The 23,628-nt window shown below is 38.3% G+C and overlaps 1 protein-coding gene and 1 long non-coding RNA gene across 2 annotated transcripts in view; one reads left to right on the top strand and one right to left on the bottom strand.

Moving 5' to 3' along the window:
• Chchd3 (coiled-coil-helix-coiled-coil-helix domain containing 3) overlaps positions 1-23,628 on the top strand; it is a 270,667-nt gene that overhangs the window by 52,066 nt on the left and 194,973 nt on the right. The window contains exon 3 of the mRNA XM_048340244.1: positions 8,992-9,073. Within this exon, the coding sequence (XP_048196201.1) occupies positions 8,992-9,073 (82 nt within the window). The remainder of the gene's footprint in view (positions 1-8,991; positions 9,074-23,628) is intronic.
• LOC125347158 lies at positions 12,226-23,090 on the bottom strand. The gene is made up of 3 exons (XR_007210117.1): positions 22,730-23,090; positions 21,618-21,620; positions 12,226-12,238 (listed from the first exon to the last, which is right to left on the bottom strand). It is a non-coding gene; the product is annotated as an uncharacterized LOC125347158 (long non-coding RNA).

Here is a 23,628-nt window from a genome sequence, read left to right as displayed (position 1 = left end):
ATGTGATAACATTTTATGACTCTGGTGGCCACTTAGGCTGGTCACCTGTTTGGTGAAAAGCTTAATTGAATTGGTATCTCTCAAAGACCCTGCAATCTCATCCTTCATTTTAGGATCCTATTTCCTTTCACTTATGGCTAAGTCCTATCTATCAATCTCATAAAGCCGAAGCGAGGATTAAAGAAACAGGGATTTATTACTGAGTACGTTGATCCATTTCCCTAGTTTAGGTTGTATCTGGAAATCCCTTGGCTTTGGATAAAAAAAAAAAAAAATTAAAACAAGCCATCTAAACATCGTGTGGTTAAACATCATGTGGTTGTTCAGAGAACAAAAATCTGAATTTAAACATTGAAACCCAATGTTCTGTCCCATTCAGACTTCCTTCACTGAATATGGGCAGATTTTCTGAGAAGGAGGGTCAGGAGCAGAAATCTGATGATGGCAGCAGATCTGAGGAGAAGGGATTTGTCTGAAGGTCTTTTTATGAGTTGGGTATTACCTACCATTTTTATACTTACATTGTGCCATTTTTTTTTTAAAACTACAAGATCGTTATAAATCTTCCCTAGGCTATACTCAAAGTTGGTTATTTGCTTTTCCTAATGCCTTATGCTCCACTGTACAAGTCATATGGTAAACATGTTTTCACTGAAGTTCTGCAAATATTTGCCTTCCAAAGACTACAGCAATGTTATCATATTGACACCCCTCCCCACTTCCTTTTTTGCTTTGTCTGTAAAGCCTAGAAGCGCATACTGATAATTTGCCAGGTGGGTATTTGAAAGATAATATGTGAATGTGAATAAATTGTCACTTTAAGGAAAACAACTCTGATAATGCCATGTTGTCCTTTGGATTCATTCCATTGGGTTTTCTAGGTCAAGTGGAGCTCAAGTCTGAACTAAATTGATCAGTGTCCCATTTAGCGGGTCATAGAAGGAAAAGGACAGGTAGTTTAGGCGCTTTCTATAAGAGATACGTTGGCCTAGAGGAATGAAATGTTTACAGAAAAATCACAGAAACGAATTGTGGCAAAGTTAGGATCAGACCTTATCCTCCTTCATTTCCTGCCTGTGTTTCTCGGGGTCTCATTACTGTGGGGGAAGATACCTTTGACTGCTGGAATTCAGTGAAATCAGGTCTGAATTTGGTACTTTGCAGCTGGAGACTTAATGCCATTTAATTTATAGTTTTATCACCAGTGAACAAAATAGATTCGTTTTTGAAACAAAAAAATTAAGCCATGCATCAAAAAGCAATATCCAGAGGTAATTATTATTTTTAATTTAAATTGTAGATCTTATTTTCCTCGAGGCTTTGTGAGATCTTGCAACTGTTATTCAGGATATTAAGACATGAAATACTAGAGGTATCTGAATCTCAATACTGGTTTTACAAATTGTCTACTTAAAAACGTGAAAAGTGTGGAGCATGAATTCCTAGCTTATTTATCACTATGCAGTGTCTATAGCCTGGTACTGATGTTTGTTTTCAGTTCCAGTAGAATGTGGAGCTGGTCTCTAGGAAAGCTCATTGTGAAGCCCACTCTAAAACCTGCATTATTTGCATATTGTGCCATTCAAATTAGAAATTTACGAAGGCATATAAATCGTGATGGAGCAATACTATTCCGAAATAAACCATTAACTTCACACCATCACCAAACTCTTGGTGACACGGTGCCTTCTGATAGTATATTTATGACTATAAATGTGCAGTAAGAATTTTTGTTCCGCCATCTTCATTAACTTTAATGTGTAAATAGCCACAGTTCCCCTGCCACATTTGTAGACAGATGGCAGGTTTTTGAAGGCTAAGCCTCATTTTCCTGATGAGGCAATGAAGGTTAACTATTGACTAAACATACTTATCTTCTCTGTGCACTTATGTTTTTGTGTTTAAATCAGGTTTCTTTGTCTGCTGAGTAGATTGTGCCACAGATGAGAGATGATTCTATATTTATTTCAAATTCCTGAGACTAGTTTAGTCTTGTTTTATTTATTTATTTATTTATTTTTTACTGTCCTTCTAATCAAACCATGTACCTCTTTAGGAGATAAGAAGCAGGACAAAATGCATTCTGCAATACATACTGTGAGTTATTTAGTTTCAATGTGCTTTATTTCATTGATTGCATAGATGTACTCATTAGTATTAAAAAATGAAGCTATTTTCTCATATTAATGAATTTGAAAGGATAAGATTAATGGATTTCTAGGGAGCTGAAAATTTAATTCAAGTATATCATACCATAATCTTTAGCTTTACTATCTCATCTCGGGAAACTTGCAGTCATTATCTCAAATCTCCTATTTTATGCAGTCATATAACGTATTTTTTTCTGAAAGGTCTTCAGTTTCTCTTGTGTGTTTGAAACTAGCATAGAAAATAATAGGCCTTAGCTTGATGTAAGCTTGGTAAGTCAAGCTTATAATCTTAGCTACTTGAGAGTTGCAGGTTGTGGGATCATGGTTCGAGGCCAGCCCTGGCATAAAACCTGAGACCCCATGTCCAATTGCTGGATGTGGCTTCATAGGCTCACCATTCTACGGTGGCACAGGGAAGCACAGGTAGGAGAATAGCAGTCCAGCCTGGCCTTACATAATTTAAGAACCTATGTCAAAAGTAACCAATACAAAAAATGGGCTGGCGGATATGGCACAAGTGATAAGAACATCCCCTTAGTAAGTGTAAGGCCCTGAATTCAACCCCGAGTCCCACCAGTACATCTTAAGTAACTGGATATGACATATCAGCAGATAATCAAACAAAAAAGAAATACACTAAAAGAAAAGTCTCAATGGAACTAACGTTTTTCTAATTGGCAAATTGTAATTTTTCTTAACCAGTTTAGCTTAAGCAATATTGTCATTGGAGAGAGAATTAAAGAATTAGAATTAGAGAAAATAAAGGAAAGGGAAATCATAGGTTGGAAAGGTTGCCAGGAAGTCATGTTCTTTGATCTCCGAGTTCATGGAAATCTCACATAATAGCTGCATTTTCAATCTTTTAATATTTTTATAGATGATAAATTTATAAATTCCTTCCATCTTTGGGAATCACTTCTGTTCATTACTTAAAGGTCTGTTTGAAATACATGGTAGTATTTGTCCTTACCCTTCAATTTTCCTCACCAGTTCCCGAATATTTTGCCCTAAGTCCAAACACAGAAGTTAATCATGTTACGCAGAACAAGTATGTTCAGTGTGTTCATTGCCTTACTTAGGTAACTGTAACCCTTCTGTACGTCATCTTTATTTTATTTTATTTTATTATTATTATTATTTTTTTTTGCCAGTCCTGGGCTTTGGACTCAGGGCCTGAGCACTGTCCCTGGCTTCCTTTTGCTCAAGACTAGCACTCTACCACTTGAGCCACAGCACCACTTCTGGCCGTTTTCTATATATGTGGTGCTGAGGAATCGAACCTAGGGCTTAATGTATACAAGACAAGCACTCTTGCCACTAGGCCATATTCCCAGCCCCTGTACGTCATCTTTATAATAACAATAAAAATTTAACTAATATTCATAATCAAGTATAAGGTTAGAAATCTTGGAGTTTTTTAAAAAAATGTATAGCTTAGAAAATTAGGTAACCAGGAGAATGAAAAGATCACTAGGCAATCATTAAAGAAGATTATTTAGACTAGCCAGAACATGTGCATTGTACACAATCAAACAAAAAATTGCTAGCAATCATGAAATGCCTCTAATCATTTAAGAATATATTATTTTTGGTAAAAGCTTCAAAAAGGGTGTTGGCCATACTTTTTTCTAGCGAAGCAGTTGCTGTGCTTTGCCTTTCCCCTATTTTATGGGCAGTGTTGCATCATCTGTGACTGACAAGATGCCATTGTTTGTATTTTTTATGACATTGAGAAAGAAATAAAACTGACTTTTAAAAACATTTTTGAAAGTGTAGAGTATAAGTATGTGAAGAAAACATTCTCCTCTTAGCACATTGTAAAAAGAAAAGGCAGACACACACACACACACACACACACACACACACACACGCCACAGTGCCATCCACACTTACATAATTTGAAATTGTTTCACAAATTTCCATGGCAAATTGATTTATATGGCTTAAACACCTCCTACCTTTTACTCTTTTTCTCATTTTGCCAACTTTGCCAGTTCCTAAAGTCCTGCTTGGAAACTCAACTGTGCTAATAGGCAAAGTTGGCCTTTCCTGCGCTTCCCTTAAAGTAGCCATCCTGAAACACTGACCTTTTACTTTAATAACAGTTTTATTTGAGAAAATGTTCAGATTCTGAGCACTAGAGAGTGTTTTCAGAAAGGCCATCTTAAATAGTGGTCTCCAAATGCTGTATCTTTCTCTCTGATGCACACTGGAGCTGACCTATCACAAGAAATATATTGTCACTTTCTGTATTCTATTGATTTAAAAACAAATAACATGAAGCTTAGGTTTTCTCAAAACCCATTACCACACTGGTTTGTTTATTTGTTTATTTATTTTTTGGGCCTGTGCTTTGATCTCCTATTTTAGATTTTTAAACTCTTTATGCCAGGTCATGCTTTATCTTTTGTTATTTTAAAATCTCCATGGTAGCTAAGGTAATTACTTTTTGCAGGTGTGACCTTGGGCTGGAGACCCAGAATTTGGGATTTTTTTCTTTTCTTTTCTCCCCCACCCCCCTTCTTTCTGGAAATAGGTAAAGCATTAGAAAGACAGCTGTGCTTTGGGCCCTTTACTTTTACTGAACTACAAGTGATGTCACCCAGCTGGTCTCTCGCATGTCCGCTTCAGTGGCTTTTGAGCTTTCCTGAGCTGTCAGCTTTGCTGGTGCTCTCCTGTTCCACCTTCCCCTCCTTTCCTGGCTTACCCAGCCCGTGCCCCCTTACCTGCATCTGTCCCCTGCTGTCCTCACAGCCGGCTCCCGGGCCTGACTGACAAGGGCAGGGTGAGCATGAGCAGGCTTTCAAGCAGGTCTCTTTCTCACCCACTGCCTTCCACACTCCCCTGCGTGGCCTCTTGGCCCTCCACCCAGCTGGTCATTATTTGGTAATGACATTCTCATCCTTCTGGTCCAAGTTAGTTACATGAGAATAATAGCTGTCTGCTCATTTGGGCTTTTCTTCTGGTAGGAAGTTCTGCACAATAGGTAGAAGATGACATTGTGCTAAGTGAAATGAGTCACATGCAGAAAGACAAATACTGCATGAATTTTCTTATCCACACAGTGTAAATTTAGGACTGCAGTTGTCAGAGGTTTGGGGTGGGGGCAGAGAAAGGCAGAGAATAGGCAGATGTTGGTCAAAGGGTACAGACTTTGAGCTAGGAATAAATTCTAGGGTACCCAACACTGCATGGTGATAGTTTTGATCTTTTCTTTTGCCCTCCTTCCCTCCCTCCTCCCCTCCTTCCCTCCCTCCTTCCCTCCCTCCCTCCTTCCCTCCCTCCCTCCCTCCCTTCCTCCCTCCCTCCCTCTCCTTGTGCCTCACACTTTTAAGTGTTGGGACTAAGATGACTTTATTTTGTAATATTCTGTTACCTTGGTAAGTGTGGGAAAATATCCCAAAACAACAAAGAAAAGATACGAGAATTTATCAGCTTACTTACAAAAAAATACTGAGGTCTTACAGAAACTAAGTTTTAATTATTAATTAAATTAAAATTGAATTTTGATTGACGATCTGATTGAATTTTGCCTGAGAAACTTTTTGTTTTCTTGGAACTTGAAGTAATTGGGTGAGGCCTCATGGCTTTACATATATAGATCCACAGAGTATTGATTCTAACTGGTATGTTGAACCTCAAGAGTATAGTTTGATCAGGTAGTCCCAATTAGGTAAAATGTAAAATGTTTCTTTTCACATTTTCTTTTAGTAGAGCTGTCTATAATCTGAAAAATGTAGTGTCCAGTGATTCTGCTCACTTGTGAGAAGTAATTGATAGTTGAAAGTCATTACCTTGAGAAGTACCTAGTCAGTGGCTTGGTAGTTGGCAGGGGCAACCGTCGTCTTCAGTGGATAAGGAGATTGGGAGCTTAATTTGTTTATCCAGTGTCTGGTTAGTAGGAAAGTATACTACTAGTTAGACTCTTACTGAGCTATTTCTGCCTACAGCTGGTCTGCTATTATTTGTATTGCTTACAAAACCTTTAGCAATGAAGAACACCATGATTTGCCTGAATACAAATACAAAATACAAATGGCCTTCTCGATTTTGTGTCAGCTTTTCAAAGCAAAGACTTGTGTATCTTTCTCATGCTATGACTTAAGTAGGGGAAAAGCCAAACTACAACCAAATGGAGAGTTGAAAGGGACTGTAGTGCAGTGTTTTGCTAGAACTGCTGCCTAGAGGTTAGTAACTTTTCTCAGGGTTCCTCAGATTTAGATATCCATGTTGGGAATTAGACCTTGAGTTTGCTATCTATGCTTCTTTTTATCATATGCACCCACTTGCTTTATTGAGATATACTGAATCATTTGAAGTATATAGATCAGTTTTTTTTTTTTTTATTTTGTTTTGTTTTTTGCCAGTCCTGTGGCTTGGACTCAGGGCCTGAGCACCATCCCTGGCTGCTTCTTTTTTTTTTTTTTTTTGCTCAAGGCACTACCTCTTGAGGCACAGCGCCACTTCCCGCCTTTTCTGTTTATATGGTGCTGAGGACCAGGGCTTCGTGCATGCTAGGCAAGTACTCTACCGCCAAGCCACATACCCAGCCCAGGTCAGTTCTTTTTTAATAGCAAATTTACAGAGTTGTGTAACCTTTGTACAGTCTAATTCCAGAACATTTTTTTTGGGGGGGGCAGTCCTGGGCCTTGGACTCAGGGCCTGAGCACTGTCCCTGGCTTCTTCCCGCTCAAGGCTAGCACTCTGCCACCTGAGCCACAGCGCCCCTTCTGGCTGTTTTCCGTATATGTGGTGCTGGGGAATTGAACCGAGAGCTTCATGTGTAGGAGGCAAGCACTCTTGCCACTAGGCCATATTCCCAGCCCTCCAGAACATTTTTAACACTGCTGAAAGAAGCCAGAGCTGAGTATGATGGTGCATGCACGCCATCCTGGTATTTGGGTGTCCAAGGCATGAGGACCTTGAATTAGAGGCCGGCCTGGGGTCATGTGGTCAGACATTGTCTCACTGCCCCCCTGACACCTCCCCCTTGCCACCCTCCCCCCACTCCTTTTTCTCCAACGCCAGCCACCACTAATCTACTTTTTGTATTTAGGCCTAATCTGGCTATTTCATATGGATAAAAGTATATAATACAGAACATTTTTGTGTCTGACTTCTTTCAGAAAATAATGCTTTTAAGGTTCACCAGTGTTATACCCTGACCTCCTTTTAATGACTGAATCCTGTTGCACTGGACCTTGTTTTGTTGACCACTCATTCATCTGTTGATCCGGAGGTAGATGCTCTCTACTTTGGGGAAGCTGTAAGTCATGATGCTAGAAGTGTTCATGAACAAGTGTCTGTATAGACATATGTTTTCAGTTCTCATGAGATTTTTCAGTACCTGAGGATGGAACTTCTTGGTCATGTGATAACTCCCCTTAGATTTCTCAGAACTACCGAACTGCTTGCCACTGTGGCTATGCCATTTTATGTAGCCACGATCAGTGTGTGGGGGTTCCAGTTTCTGTATGTCTTCACTAACACTCATTATTTTTTAAATCATAGTAGGTTTGAAGTAGCGTATCATTGTGGTTTTGATTTATCGTTCCCTAATGGATATTGCTGTTGGGCAACTTTTCATGTGTTTATTGGCCATTTACATATCTTTTGAGAAATGCCCATATATGATTTGTGCCCATTTTTAATTGGTTTATCTTTTTATTGCCTGGCTGTATTAGTTATTCATGTAGTATGTACTCTGGATATAAATTCCTTGTAGATGTTTTTCTCTTTTCCATTCTGTAGGGCTACCTCTTCATTTTCCTTCTCCTCTTCTTCCTCCTTCATCTCTCCTCCCTCTCCGTGTTTCCATCTCTCTTCCAATGTAGCTCTGCCCAGTTTGTTGGCAGAGGTCATTAACTTTTGGCTCAGGCTAACCTTGAACTGTGACCCTCTCCATCTCCACCTTCTGAGTAGCTCAGATTGCAGGTTTGTTCATCATATCCAGCCTATCTTTTGTTTACTTTCTATACACCTGAGAGAAAAAGCATCCTTATAACTTTTCATACACATTTTTCATTACTGTTTAGTGTCTACTAAGTATTATAAAAAGTTATGTTAATTTTTATGTGTATGTCCTGAGACAAGGCAGATATAATCTCTGGGTCATCAAAGAAGGTATCCAAATAGCAGAGATAGTACTGACCCATTTTCTATCCAGTAGGTTGAACCATTTGAAATAATACCTGAATATTTGTATTTCAGACAACTCCTGAATAGCTCTGGGGCTCTTTTGGTTATGATTTAAGTCACTGGATATTTAGGACAATATAGCTATGGTTTCAACACTGAACTCCTTCCAGTTGTTAGCACTTGAATTTGGATAACATGTTTTAAAAAATATATTGTTTCCAAATTTCTATATATCACAAATCAAGGAAAAGTGAATATAATACAATGGATCCTTATATAATCTGATATTTGAAAAAAAATTAGTCATTGAAGTGAAAACTTTGGTGTCATTTTCCACTTTTGCAAAGTCCCTGGCAGTTAACTTCTCCTTACCTGCCATTGTCAGACTTTAATGTTATGACATCATTTTAAAGAATTTGTACTTACTGCCAAGGTCCCCACTGGGCAGTTAGCAGCTCCTCAAGTTTGTTACAAATTTTGGCAAGTGTAGAAATTTCTAGGTCACTAGAGGACGCTTGATGAAAAGACTCCTGAGTGCACTAATTGCTCTTCCGTGGTGCATCAGAAGTTTCACGGAGGCATTGAGCAACCGGTCCAAGTTTGTCTATCAGATCCAACGCAGCTTGCTTTTCCTGAGTGCTTCTTTTGCCCTCATTTTCAGAAGTTGCTCGTTTCATCTTATTTCTGCTTCTGTTGCTTCTAGTTTCCGATGAAGAATTGAAAAGAAGAGTAGCTGAGGAGCTGGCATTGGGACAAGCCAAGAAGGATTCTGAAAGTCAGCGGCGGTGAGTTTTTGTGGACTTGAGATATGTATCAAATGTGTTTAGAGGAGAATTATTATAAGACACATTATTTTTGTATGACTGAACTTCAGAATGATCTGATATGAACTTGGCCACTTTCAGCTTTTTTTTTTTAAAGTAACATTCTAGGGCTCAAACTCAGGGCTTGGGTGCGATCCCTAAGCTCTAAAGGCTAGCTAGCACTTTACCACTTGAGCTCCAATTCTGGCTTTCTCCTTCTCCCCCTCCCCTCCCCACTCCCCAGTTAATTGGGGGTTAAGAGTCTCACAGACTTCCAGCCCAGAATGGCTTTGAACTAAGATTCTGGGTAAGGATTATAGGTGTGAGTCACTGGTGCCCAGCCCAATTTTAATTCTGAAGTATGCTTATTAAGGTCCAGTACTATCTTCTCCCTACATTTTATCATGATTTTCATATCTATTAAAGATTCCTACTTATAAAGATATTTAGTCTTGCTTTCTCCTAATGTGAAAATTAAGTTTTGAGGATTCTTCAGGAATTTCAAAATCTACCAATGCTTAAGGATAAAAATTAAATTACCTGTTATTGTGTATTAAAGCAAATAATATTATAGATTATACTATTTTGAATGTAGTACTCAGATTAACAACTAGTATTAATTAATAATATTCTCACTTAAAAATTCATGATGTTACAGGAATATGTATACTTGAAGGTTAAAATCCTCTATAATTCTTCCCTGCAGCTTAACCATTCTTTTTTTTTTTTTTTTTTTAACAACCATTCTTGGGCTGGGGATATAACCTAGTGGCAAGAGTGCCTGCCTCGGATACACGAGGCCCTAGGTTCGATTCCCCAGCACCACATATACAGAAAACGGCCAGAAGCGGTGCTGTGGCTCAAGTGGCAGAGTGCTAGCCTTGAGCGGGAAGAAGCCAGGGACAGTGCTCAGGCCCTGAGTCCCAGGACTGGCCAAAAAAAAAACAAAACAAAAAACATTCTTAATGGTTTACTTCTCTAGACTTCTTTTATATATATACTTCGATTTTCTTATTGCCCATTATTTGCTTACTATAAATACCAGTTAAAGAATACTCACTGAAGGGCTTTGTTATAGTAGGAAATTAGAAGCAATCCACATGGTACACTTGGGTAAGTGAATAGATGCATATGGTCTGTGCCTCCCAGGGAATACTCAACTGTCAAGTATTTCCTTACATGCTGATTCAAAAGGATGCTCAAAGGCCATGCACTGAAAAGAAATGCAGTGTACAAAACAGCACAAATAATTTTTTTGTGTGTCAAAACATAACTTTTTAAAGACTTCAAGTATAAATTTTTTCAGAAAAATGTGTGAATACATTTTAGTCCAAGATCCTGTCAAGGGCTTCCCATTGGTGGTGTTTCTGAAATTTGCATGTTAGCACCGAGCATTCTAGTCACTTGGTCATGTGAATGTCTCTCTGCTGTGGAGCATCAGGTACAGGCTTCCACTGAATCAATGCTCACTATGCATTTATTTGTTTTGTTTTGAATCTTTTTGTTTGAGAGAGCCAATGTAAAGAACCTTTGAATATATTCAAGTCCTTACTGGCCCTAGGACCACAATTTAACCTCTTTGGGCTTGAATCCTGTAAATGAAGAGGCTGAAATACATTCTCTGTGTTCCTTCCCTTGACAAACTGCCCAGGTAACCTACAATGTGGACCAAACATGCAGATCAGAATATGAATTGTTTAAGACCACCATTTTCTCAGGAAGTGGAGGTGGCTTATGGCTCACTGTTTCATTTTTTTAAAATCAAGCTATGATTAGTACTCCCAAAATAGTCTGTGTATTTCATTAGTTTCCCATGCAGCATTTTATAATTATTTATTTGGGTTTGGTTGGTAGAGTATGTAATTAGAAAGTAAAGTTTAAATATTAAAAATTTCAATTCACTTTCATTAAGCAAAGAAAACCAATGTGTTACAGTAGCAATTCTTGTCTTTTGAAATTTTATTATTTTTAATTGAATCTTATTTTTAATAAAAGATTCTGTTTTGGTTAAACTTATTTATTTTGTTCATTATATTTCATATAGGAGTTTGTTTTTTTCCACCCTCCTTATATGGTACAGTCTTTTAGTTAAGATAACTTTCCCTATGGTGTGTGTGTGTGTGTGTGTGTGTGTGTGTGTTTCTTTCCTTCCTTCCTTTTTCTATGTACTGTGCTGATCTAGGAAAAGGGACCAGACAGATGAGATGAATAAGAGCCAATTTCATATCTCATTTGGAATAGGTTTGGCAGCCAGGCTGTAACCTGGACAAATAACTATTGATAAAGAATTTATTTTCTGTCACTTTTAAGGGGAAGAGAGGGTGGTACAGCCTTTTTTCAAAATTATTTTTTCTTTTTAAAAAATGTTTTGTTTGAAGCCTCCTTTATGAAAACTTCTAACTGTCAAATCTTGACATAAAGTATGTGTTCTTCAATATGGTGGTTCTTAGAAGAATTGATAGCTGGGTTTTTTGTTGTTGTTTGGTTGGTTTTGCTTTTTTGTTTTCCAGCACAGAAGCAACTTTTCATAAAAAAAAAAAACACAACAGTACATTTTATTGTCTGTCTTTTATTTTATTTTATTTTTTGCCAGCCTAGGGGCTTGTACTCAGGGCCTGAGCACTGTCCCTGGCTTCTTTTTGCTCAAGGCTAGCACTCTGCCAACTTGAGCCACAGCGCCACTTCTGGCCTATTCTATATATGTGGTGCTGAGGAATTGAACCTAGGGCTTCATGTATACGAGGCAAACACTCTTGCCATTAGGTCATGTTACTAACCCCTAAAAGCAACTTTCTGTAGTGACAGACATTTATGCATTATTGTATCTGTTTCCTCATTTGAATAAAGACTTGCAAGCAGTGTTGTAAAAGTCGCTTCTCGGGGGCTGGGGGCTTGCCTCGTATACATGAAGCCCTGGGTTCAATTCCCCAGCACCACATATATAGAAAATGGCCAGAAGTGGTGCTGTGGCTCAAGTGGCAGAGTGCTAGCCTTGAGCAAAGAGAAGCCAGGGACAGTGCTCAGGCCCTGAGTCCAAGGCCCAGGACTGGCAAAAAAAAAAAAAAAAAAAGTCGCTTCTCAGACTTGGAAAAAATTATACTGAGTGAAGTAAGCCAGACCCAAAGAAACATGGACTCTATGGTCTCCCTCATAGGGAATAATTACAGGTTTAGGCTAGCCACCATAGAGGATCACAAGAGCCTAATAGCTATGCCCTTATAAATGCATAAGATGATGTTAAGTGAAATGAACTCCATGTTATGGAAACGACAGTTATATCACAGTTGTAATTACTTTCAACATGCTATGTGAAACCATAGCTTCTATTGTTGATGATCCTCTTGTATCCCCTTCCTGTGGTTGTACCCACACTATCACTGTATCTCATCTGAGTACACTGGATACTGTATATACTGGTATTAGAACTAGAGAAGTGAAAGGGAGTATCAAAATCAAGAGACAAAGGATAAAATGACAAGTGACTCCAAAAGCAATACTTGCAAAACCATTTGGTGGAAACCAACTGAACAACTCATGGGGGGTGGGGGAGGGGAAAGGGGAAGGGGCAGGGGGGAATGAGGGAGGAGGTAACAAATAGTACAAGAAATGTTCCCAAGGCCTAACATATGAAACTGTAACCTCTCTGTACATCACTTTGACAATAAATAAGTTAAAAAAAAAAGTCGCTTCTCATGCCATTGTATGCCTCTTGTACATGTCTCGACTGCAAATGATCATGTAATTGTCAACCACATCTCCAGCACATTAGATCTGAACATATGCAGTAGTACTTGTACTTTCAAATACACTTGCTTGAAAGGATTTGAGGATTCATTTTCATTGTGATAATTTTCTTTATAGAATTGTTATTATAAATTGATGTATTATTTTTAAATTGGCACCTAAATATTGTATATACTTATGGGGTCCCATGTGATGTTTCTTGTCTATCTTATCTATCATCCACATATCTTTATATCTATCTATAACTTAACTATCCATTTGTCTATCTGTTATCTAGTATCACCTTCAAATCATTGTACAGGGGTTTTCAATTTCCCATATCAATTATTTCTATGTACAATACATCTTGGTCAAACTTACCCTTCCATTTTTTTTCTCCACTCCCACCTAGCCCATTCCTATCTATTGCATCACATTTCCTAGTTCCATTTGTATGTATGTGCACTTAGTGATTTTTTTTCAATAGATGCAAATAGTACATAATGTTCGGGTTATGGCAAACTGGTCTCCTCAAAGGTTTATCATTTCTTTGTGGTACAAATATTCAAATTCTTTTGTTTTACCTCTTTATATGCAATCTCCTTTAAAAAAATTGTGGAACTTCTTAACTCACTCAAAGCTAGAGAAGAGCTCACTGAATCTCCAGAATCATCACACACAGTTCTAACAATTTTCAATTCACCCACACCCAACTCATTCTACTAAGTGGAGAATTGAAGGGTGAGGCCCAAAAGTTTTAATGGGTTTGTGAACTTTGTGGCTGGAAGATTTCCTGAAATCTCTTCCATCTGGGTAGCTTAAATAAAGACCACGTCCCGTTTGATGTCTTTTGGTTGAAAGTTGGAAACTTAACCCTGGTTAACTTAGAAGAAAGGCAATTTTTAGAAGTGCATTGGATAGTTCAAAAGCATTTGAAGGAAGAGTAGAGAACTATTAGGGAAGAACTGGTAGCTGCTAAAACTGTTCACAGTGGGAAGTAATTCCTCAAAGAGGTCTGGATGCTGGAGGGCCGGTTAACCAAAGGGGCTGGATAGCAGGTGCCTGAATTCCATTGAACTGAAGAGACCATCCATTTTTTTAAAAGACTACACCACTAGAGGAAAAATTTGCTACAACATGCAGCACAGTCATTTATTCTTTGGGACTTCCTTATTGAAAGGGCTCATTAAGGCTAATTTTGAATTTTTAAAAGCAAATCACTTGTATTCATAAAAAGAAAAGAGTAAGCAAAATACATTGGTAATGGTTCTGCACTGGGGGTGATTTTGGTCTTGGGACATTTGATATATGGAGACTATGTTGGCTATCATACTTGGTTTTACATGTGTGGATAGAGACCAGAGCTCCTCTTAAGTGTTTCTGTGGTCCACAGCACAGGTTCCTTGACCCACCATAGAGAATCAGCTGACTTGAAATGTCAATTGTGCCAGTAGTGCAACCAGGGCTAAAGTGTTCTTTAGACCTGTGCCGAATGGGTTTCTTTCCTGTGAATCACGTTTAGACTAAGGGTGTGATGGGCCTTGTTTTTGTATACAACATCATGTTCTGTGTTGATGAAAACCTGGTGGCACAGCATTCTCTAAAAGATTCCACTCCTGTTCTGGGGAATTTTCTAGGCTGATGGGCTGGCACCAGGTCTGCAAATTTTGATGCTTGCATGCTAGCTGTGATGACAGTGACAGGATTGCCACTGGCAGTCAGCATTGTGAACTGCTTGCAGGCACGTGAAAACATGGAAAAGCATGTGTCCTAGGACTGGCAAAACAGTCCCTGACACTCTAGAACATGGAGTCTGTCAGATGGAATGACTTCCTCAGGGTGTTTTACCTTTCACCTCTCTGTCTACTGCTCTGACTGATTGTTGCACATATTTAGATCCCATTCCAAAATCAGCAAAATGGAAGAGATTTCTTTAGGGCATTTAAAGTCACCCGAGCTCCTGTAGACTGTGTTTCCATTAAACTTTAATGCAAACATGACCCTCAGACATGCCCCAGTGGAGGTTTGTTGGTAAAGCCATTAGTGACAACGCCAGCTATAAGCTGTTATATTTAGAATAAAACTTACACGTGGACTCTGTTTAGTAGATTTATGGGACTCCTGAGTGATTTGCTTAGTTAACAAAGTTATGCTTCCAAATTACTGATCTATTAGTTCACACCCTGAAACTGATGCTTCTAATTTAGTCATGCTTTTGCTTATCTAAACGTCTAATGGGCAGAATAGGGACTCAGCATGCAGAGTCCAGAGTAAATTCCGCTGCCTGCCAGCCTTCTGTTTTTGTGGTGAAAGTCTCATGTATATTTAGATAGTAGTTGAATATGTTTTGTAACCACAACCAGCCAGTGTAGCACGTATATGTTATATAGTGTGAGTACAGTCTTTTAAATGTTCTTTACTTCTCCCCTTTGTCTTGCCTTCAGAAGTCAGAATCTCGACAGTAAGAAAAATGGTACTACTCATGACCTTTAATCTTCAGCATTTGAATTTTACCTCTTATTAAAAGCAAAAGTGTGTTAGTTTTAATGACCTCTCTTCAGAATGAAGAAAGGGACGATTTGCTTGATGTAACTAGCATCAGCCAAGATTTCCTGCTGGCTACTTGTAAACGAATGTTAGTTGAGAATTTTTCCCCCTCACTTTTAATTATTTGGAAAATTGCATTTGACTTGTGAGGCTTAAAATAATTAATCTAGTAAGTGGCTTAATAAATTAGTCATAAATTTTATCAGTTATCTTGTTAACATATAACACAGCCCATTTACTTTTCCATTGATAGCCATGTGAATACCATCAAGTGGGGCGTAAAACTTATTTGTCTCTTTTAGTTTCTCTTAATGGTGGAATTTTTAGGGCTGGCACCTTCTTTTTAAATCAGTTATGATTAAGAATTGATTTTATTAAAATACTTTTAGCCTTCATATGAAAAAGCTAAAATAGGGAAGAAGAAGGCGTTTGCTAGATACAAACAGGGTTTTGTGAGTTTAAAGAATTTAATATGAGAACTTGTATGTAGCATGGGACCTTTCATGAAGAATGTTCACTAATCATGTTCAATCGAGTGAGTCACTATGATGCAAGTTCTTGACCACAGACTTTTCTAGGAGGATCAGGGCTATGGTTTGAATGTGGTTTATTCCCAAAGAGTTCTTGCTTTGGAGACTTGGTTTCGAAATGAATGGTAAAGAGGAAGGAATGCAAAGGAACCTTTAAGAAATGGCGGGGGTGGGGGTGGTGGTCACTGCTCTTGGAAGTGAGTAAAGTAGCTGTCAGAGGAGCCTTGAGTTCTGGCAAGGTTGAGTTTCTCTAAGAGCAAGCCTGATCCTTGACTGGCAACATGGTCTCTGACTCTCATGCATGATCTTGCTATGGTGCTATCTGCCAACAGATCCTTAATGGAGCTGAAGCTAATTTTGGTGCCATAACCAGAATTGTGAGCCAGCTTAACTGTCTGGCTTTGCTTTTTAAGTGATCTTTTAAGGTGTTGTGCAAAGGAATTTTATTTCAACATGCTACTTTGTGAGTGCAGTGCATCTTGATCAGTGTCAACTCTTTCATTGTTGTCTCCCACCTCTCCCGCATCCCCTCAGGAAATCTGGTTCATTTCTCATGTGTCCATTGAATATTACTACCACGTTCGCCCTTCCTTTCTCTCTTCATTCATCTGCCTCTCTATTCTGGACTTCCCTCATGACTTCATTTTTCAGTTAGTATTTTCTCATGCCGCTGTCAAACTGGCATGGAAAAATGAATTTTACTTTTGATTTAAAAATACTTGTGAGGAAGTGAGTAATGCAGCATACCAAGTGTGCTCACAAAGTGAGTAATTACGGACACATCAGCATCACAGGTCTGGTCCCCAGGTATGAAGCATATCACCTGTGCTGATGCTTTCCTTATGGAGAATGAAGACCCCATTGTTTTCGATTGTTTTTCTTCCTAATCCCATTTTAGCTCTGCCCCCTACCACTCCCCAGCTTTCTGAGTTGCTGTTGTTCTACACCCAAACCCTTGCATTTCATTCTGCTTCAAGGTAGATAAAGACCTAATCACTGTGAATGTAATAGGAAGATCCCTTCTTTGCCACTCAGTGGTTTCAACTGGGTAAGATTGGAAGTGCTGTTTACGTGCTAGGTAGTAGAATCTGTGCCATCTGCTACTTTCATCTTCCTTCTTCAAGTGATACTTCTCTATTTTTAATAGAGACAACTGCTTTTCTGTAACTCACAATTATAGAAGGTTGGAGTATCCAGTCTGTTTTATTCATATCTCTTTACTTCTTTTTCCAAACGTAATTTCCTTTCCTATTGATAATCAGCTCTACCATGGCTGTGGAATCCTGCTCCGAATCCTGTTTGAGAAGCTATTTTTGCATAGCAAGAAAACCGGGAGAACCAAAGTCAATCAAGCGTGCCATAGAAATCTGTAACTTTTTACTAGTTCTAATAGCCGCAGTGATGTTCAGCCACTTCTCGTTCAAACGTGTCGTTTGACAGTAATTATAGTGTTTATTTCTCACGAAGCATACCATTTGAAGTAATTTGTGCTAAAGCTGCTTTCTGTATGCAGACGTTTCTAGGAATTCATTTCTCAGTGTTTTATTGTACAATTTCGTGTTGAAGTTTCTCCATTACTTGGAATAATCTAGGCTTTCTCTTTTGAGGGGTTGGGAGAGGGAGTTGCAACGTATTCTTTAGATCATGTATTATTTATTTCATAGTCTGTTCATGCTTATTGTCAGTCTTGTCACTAGTAGTTAAAGACAGGTGGCTGAGATAGCTATTTGTAAATAGCTGGAATATAGAATAAACTGGAATGGGACTGCCACCTAGCCCTCCTCAGTGCATTGTGGAGTCCTGTTAACTTTGGTCATTACATAAGCATTTATTTCAAGGAAACTTAACATGGGAACAGATATAAGCTCACTCAAGTTGGGATATAATTAGATATGTGGTTTTAGAGCTCTGGCAGTTCCTTTAATTTCTTTTCATGGAGACCTAAGAGTCACTCTAGGTTCTAATGCTAACTTGGGGCTTTGTTCATGACACCCTAGGTCAGGATCATTGGCTTTCAACTTCAGATACCTAGTATTTGAGGAGTGTTTTTCTAATCCAGCTAGCATTTGTGGGGTAGACTGGGTTCTGTGTTATTCTAGAAGGTGGGTAGGCTCTGGATTGGTATCTGCTTCATTACGTTTGAAGTCCATCTTTATGGGCAGTAGTCTGGCCTACTCCTTGCTGGTCATGAGCCCTGGTCTTCTGGAGGCCATCTGCTGGTCCTGCTGGTTCTGTGCTTTAGGAGCAGAGTAGAAGAGGGTGAGGTCCTTCCATACACACTCCACTGTGGAGAACTGTACAGAGGGCTTCCTTCTGTCTTCTCTTCATCTTAATAGCTTGGCTAGCTGAGCCTTGCTCTGAAAAAGTTGTGAATGAAATGTCAGTTTTATCTCAGTATTATATATTTTTCCAAACATTTTTTTAAAGTAATAGCTCTTTTGCATTTCTCTCTCTTCTTTTGCTTTTTCTAGTTAGGGAAAACTGGTAAGAATAGCTCATGGTATTGAGGGAACTATATACTCTTGCTTCCCATTCCTATCCAGAGGCAGGTAGGTTCAAAAGTTTCCTCATGACATACAGACATATTTACACATCATTATATACATTGGAGTCATGGATTATTTGTTGTGATGACTTTTCAGAGCAGTAAATTTACATGTCCAAATGAGAAAAATAGCAAAAATAGGTTGTTGTTTTCTTTACCTTCTATACGTTGACCACTATTTTAAGCATTTCATCGGTTCTGTCTCATTTTTGCAACATTCCTATAAGCCCTACTTTATAAAATGATTATACCAAGAGGCTAAGATATTTGCCTAGTAAGTTGTGTTGAGATTTGAAAACACTTCGTTGTTGAATTCATGCACGTAATCATTTTATAGTTCCAATTCCTATGTACAGGAACTGCTTTTAAATTTTCTCATTTACCATGATGGCAAGGAATAACAAGGGTTTACTTTGATTTTTCTCTTTAAAAACCTTTAGAAAATAAAAGGTATTATATCTAGACAGCCACGATGTGATATTTGTAAAATTTTCTCCATCATGGGACCAAACTCTTTTGAGAATCTGTGTTTGCAGTTATTTTCTTTTTGAATATGTAGACTATCACTTACTATTCAGAATGTTTTGTGTGCATGTTTTTTGTGAATGTGTCAATTACATTTCGTGTTAGTTTAGTTCTCCTTAGCTTCAGATCGGGACCGTTTTGTTGTTCTCTTAAGCACGGGGGAATACGTTGAAGCAGATGGTTTCCTGCCTGATGAACTTCAGAGCTGAGTGTCTCCTTCTGGTCAGCGAGACACAGCTCGTGCCTTCTGGATCTACTCCGCACAGCAATTTGGATACTCTTTATGGTGCAGGAACTTGTTAGCTTGTCCTAGAGTCAGGAAGAAATGAAGGAGGGCAATATTGACTTTCATATCTGATTTCTAGGGAAATCATTGTGCATTTCTTCTTCTATCTTTATAGACTTTCTTTTTCCTTTTAGAACGGAAGACTGATTTACTCTGTTATTAGGTGCTGATTGCATTACATGGTGTGTTGGGTTTTGCCTTTATAGTATATAGTGTTACTATTCATTTGCCTTGCACACGATAGCCATATAGTCGACAGATTTATATTTTCTAGTCAATTAAAAAAGTGAGCTGCTGGGGCTATTTTTCCTTGGAGCTTAAAATATTGACTTCCTTCACTGAAATATGTGCAGTCTGCCTGGGAACAATTTATTAGTTATATACTGTTTACACTTGCTTCCTTACATGTAAACTGTTGTCCTCCTCTGAGCTTTAACTATTTCATTTGGAAAGTTTTTCAGTTTGTCTTATTAAAATGATTTTGGTGAGATTTTAGTGTCAAGCAGACAGTTTGAAAATGGAAGTTAACCATGCAGATGTTTCAACTAATCGCATAAATTCAAGTCCTATCATGATTTCTCAGAATGGGTCATTTAGATTCCTTATTACCCAGTTCCGTTTTGTGAGTACTGATTGTGTTAAAACAAGAGTGTCTTAAAAATCCATAAATTACAATGCATTTAGCTTCCCTCTGACATTGATAGATTAAAGCCAAGCCACACCAAAACATTATTGAAACCACTAATGTAAGAATGTCTATTAATTAAAAAGCCATTATCTAAAAGTTTTTTGTGACGTTTATTATTTCTACAGAACCAAGTAGTTTTGACTAAGAAAGGTCATACTCTGATCACTGAAAACATGAATAATACTGTTTTGTAGAAAAATTTTCAAAGAAATATGGTCATCTTTCTCTCTTTACAACCCTGCTCTCTTCTCCAGATAAAACCATTCATATCCTAGGGGTTGTAACATGTATAGTTTTATTTTTTTTTATTTAAAAAAGTTTTTTTTTATGTTGGTTGTTGGGCTTGAATTCAGGGTCTACGTGCTGTCCCTAAGTTCTTTGTGCTCAAGGGTAGCATTCTTTCAGTTTGAGCCATAGTCACTTTCTGTTTTCTGCCTAAGCTGGTTTTGAACTGTGATCCTCAGATCTCAGCCTCCTGAGTAGCTAGGATTACAAGCACGAGGCACCTGTGGGAAGAAATAGTTCATTTTGGAGGAAATAATCTACCCTTCCCTCCAATTCAGAATATAAAGCTCTCAGTAGTTCTTAGATTAAACAATAAACACCATTTAAGAAAACTTTCCCAACCTGGAAAAAATTACACTAAGCAAAGTAAAGCTAGACCCAAAGAAGCATAGGCTGCATGGTTTCTCTCATTTGTAATAATTAGAATATGCCTATAAATCTGCAAGTAAACCATTTGGATAGTAGAAGATAAATAATTACACTTGGACATGATTAATTGAACAGCACTCTAAACATTCACATAGTGAAAACAAAGGAGAATATTCTTAGGAGAAGATCAAAAGGGCTCAATATCTATGTGCATATGATCATATAAAATGACACTTATCCAAGAAATAGAAACAGGAGTTTTTTTTATTATACTGTTTGCAGTTTTTTTTCTTTCCTTTTTTCTTTGGTTTATTCCCTTTTGTCCATTTTTTTTTTTTTTTAGTTCTGTACCCTTTGTCTTGTATATAAGTTTATCTGATTTGGGGAAAGGAAGGGGGAGCACAGAAATGATGGGACAAAGAGTGAACCAATTCAGCAGTAATACTCACTAGACACTACATTGGAAATGCTATGCAACTTCCGGGAGAGAGGAGGCAGGTGGGGAAAAACTGGGAGAGAATGAGGGAGGGGTGACACTGTTCAGAAAGAAATGTATTCATTACCTGACTTATGTAACTAACCCCCCGTACATCACCTTTACAATAAAATTTTAAAAAACAACAACAACTTTCCTAGTTGGGTATGGTGGCTTACAACTGTAATCCCAGCAATCAGGAGGTAGAGGCAGAAGGATCATGGGTTTGGGATCAGTCTGATAGCCCTAGATTGAGGTAGTCCTAGTGAGACCAGGTCTCAAAAAACAAAAGGAAGCCTTTCCCTAGGAAAAATAATAGAACCATGTCATGGTGGTATTAGTATATGTGATAATGAATGATCACGTGTCATAGTAGTAGCTCATAGCTTTTAGACACTGCACTTGCCCAAGTACTTTGCATGTACTGTGTCTTTGATCCTCACTGAATCCCTATGGGGCAGGCTCTGGACTTGCTAGCATAGAATTTTACTTGCTCACACTCAGTCACATTGCCAGCAAGGACTGTATCTGGAATTGAACTCAAGCAGCCTACCATCTAAGCGTACTCATCACTCTCCTGGACTATGTCCCAGCAACTATGGTGTTTTCTGTTTTCTGAACACTCTACTCAAGGCTGTTTTGAAATAGTTACTAAAGGTTTGTGTTTTGTAGGTCTCAACACAGCAGTAGAGATTGGCTCTGCCTTGCTATGGAGCCAGTGAATACAGAATTTAGTTTGAAAGGATTTTCAAATGGAAGAACTTTTTGTTTTTTAATTCACACCACTATGTTTTGAGATAAAACTGTCAAAATATGGTCATATAGCAAGTGGAGATTAATATATTTGTGTATGTTACCATTTTTAATGGAAATTGTACATTACTTTATGAATGTATCTGTCAACTGCAATTCATTTTTATAGAATGAAAGGAAAGAAACATAAATCTTATCCACATGGATTTCTGGAAGTTATACAACTCCATGGGTGTGTCTTAGAAAGCTCTTGAAACCATTGAACGTGGGAATAGTATTAGATTACCAAAAAGATGAAGGCAACATCAGAATTTTGATCATTAATTATTCTTGATTCCTTTGTTCTGCTTTTATTTCCCCTACTTTGCTCATTCTGCGTCATTGGGCTTTAATATTTGTACTTTAAAAATACACTAGAAATCATTTGTCTCTTAACCATTTGTGTCCACACCAAAGTCTCAACTAATAGTTTTCAATAGTGGGAGAGTTTGCTTTCTTGACACTTAAGTTTGTCACAACATCCAGATACTACAGGCCTCTATCAGATGGAGACCAGTATTGCTCTTAAACATACCACAGTCCACCAGACAGCTGCTCGCCACAAAGAATCGCCCTGTCCAAAATGTCGATACTGGCAAGGTTGAGAAACATGTGCTGAGCTATTATCATTTCTCACTGTACTGTTAAATGGTCACCTGCTCAGAGCCATTGGCTCTTCAGATTCTATTTCTCAAAAAGCAGCATTAGTTTACCTGAAAAAAAGTATTTTAAATCTTGTTGGTTTCTTTGCTTAAAACCTTCTAATGGCTTTTTAATTAGATTTACGTAGAGTGCAAACATGTAGCTAGCACAGTGTTTCAGTCCTTTCCCTTGACCTCTTGTCTTTCTGCCTCCTTTTATACATTCGCCCACTGATCACCCAGCTACATCAGGTGCTAGGACTGGTTTGTTCCTACAGCTCTTTCCCCAGAATCCTTGGGGTACCTGGCATTTTGCATGACTGGCTCCCACTCTGTGTTCCTGTCTCCTTTCAAATAACCTCACTGAGATCCTTGACCTGATTACTTTGTCTGAAATATCTGTAGTGTTTGGTTTTTCTCTCCTCTTACTCAAGTTGTCCTTTTCCTGCCTTATGGTTTTTTTCCCCCTTCTTTTTCCCCACAGTACTTTTATAAGTTGACTGTCTTTCTCTTGCACAGGAATATAAAGGGATGAAGGCAAAACTCATGGTCTGTTATATGAGAGGTATTAAGAATAAAAAGAATATATTACTAAATTGCAGCATTACTTTATTCTTGTGCCTAAGAAACCGAAACGAGTTCGAATATGTACTGAAGGAGAAAAAGACAGGATGTTTTCCTTACGTCAATAGCAACTACTGTCTAATGATCACCCTGTTGTGTGCCAGGCATGTACATTTGTATATGTCAGAACCGAACTTTCTTAAGATCCCCCTAACAGCTCTTGCCTTAGCCAGTGTGGAACTTCCCAGGCACAGAAGGCTAGGTGTTTGCCTGTAAGTTAACCAGGGAGCAAATCTCTGGTAGCTCTGTGCTCTACTGACTTAGGGTTTAATTTACAATTGGAAAGCAGCTTGGAGAGGCTAAAAATACCCACCAAAAGCAGTATCTGGATTCCAACCCCTTTCCCTCTTACTGCAGGCTTTTTGCCCAATGCTTGCTCTTCAAGTTTTTGTGGTTGGTAGGAAGTAGCTGTGATTGACATCTTCCCTTCTAGAAGGTTGGTTTTCGGTTTCTGATCTGATGAGTGCATTAATAATTCTGGGGTGACCAGATAAAAAATAATGACTT

The sequence above is a fragment of the Perognathus longimembris genome, chromosome 2 (genome assembly GCF_023159225.1).
Source record: "Perognathus longimembris pacificus isolate PPM17 chromosome 2, ASM2315922v1, whole genome shotgun sequence".
Lineage (NCBI taxonomy): Eukaryota > Metazoa > Chordata > Mammalia > Rodentia > Heteromyidae > Perognathus > Perognathus longimembris.
The sequence above is the reverse complement of the archived record's forward strand: the minus strand, read 5'-3'. Positions and strand labels throughout refer to the sequence as shown.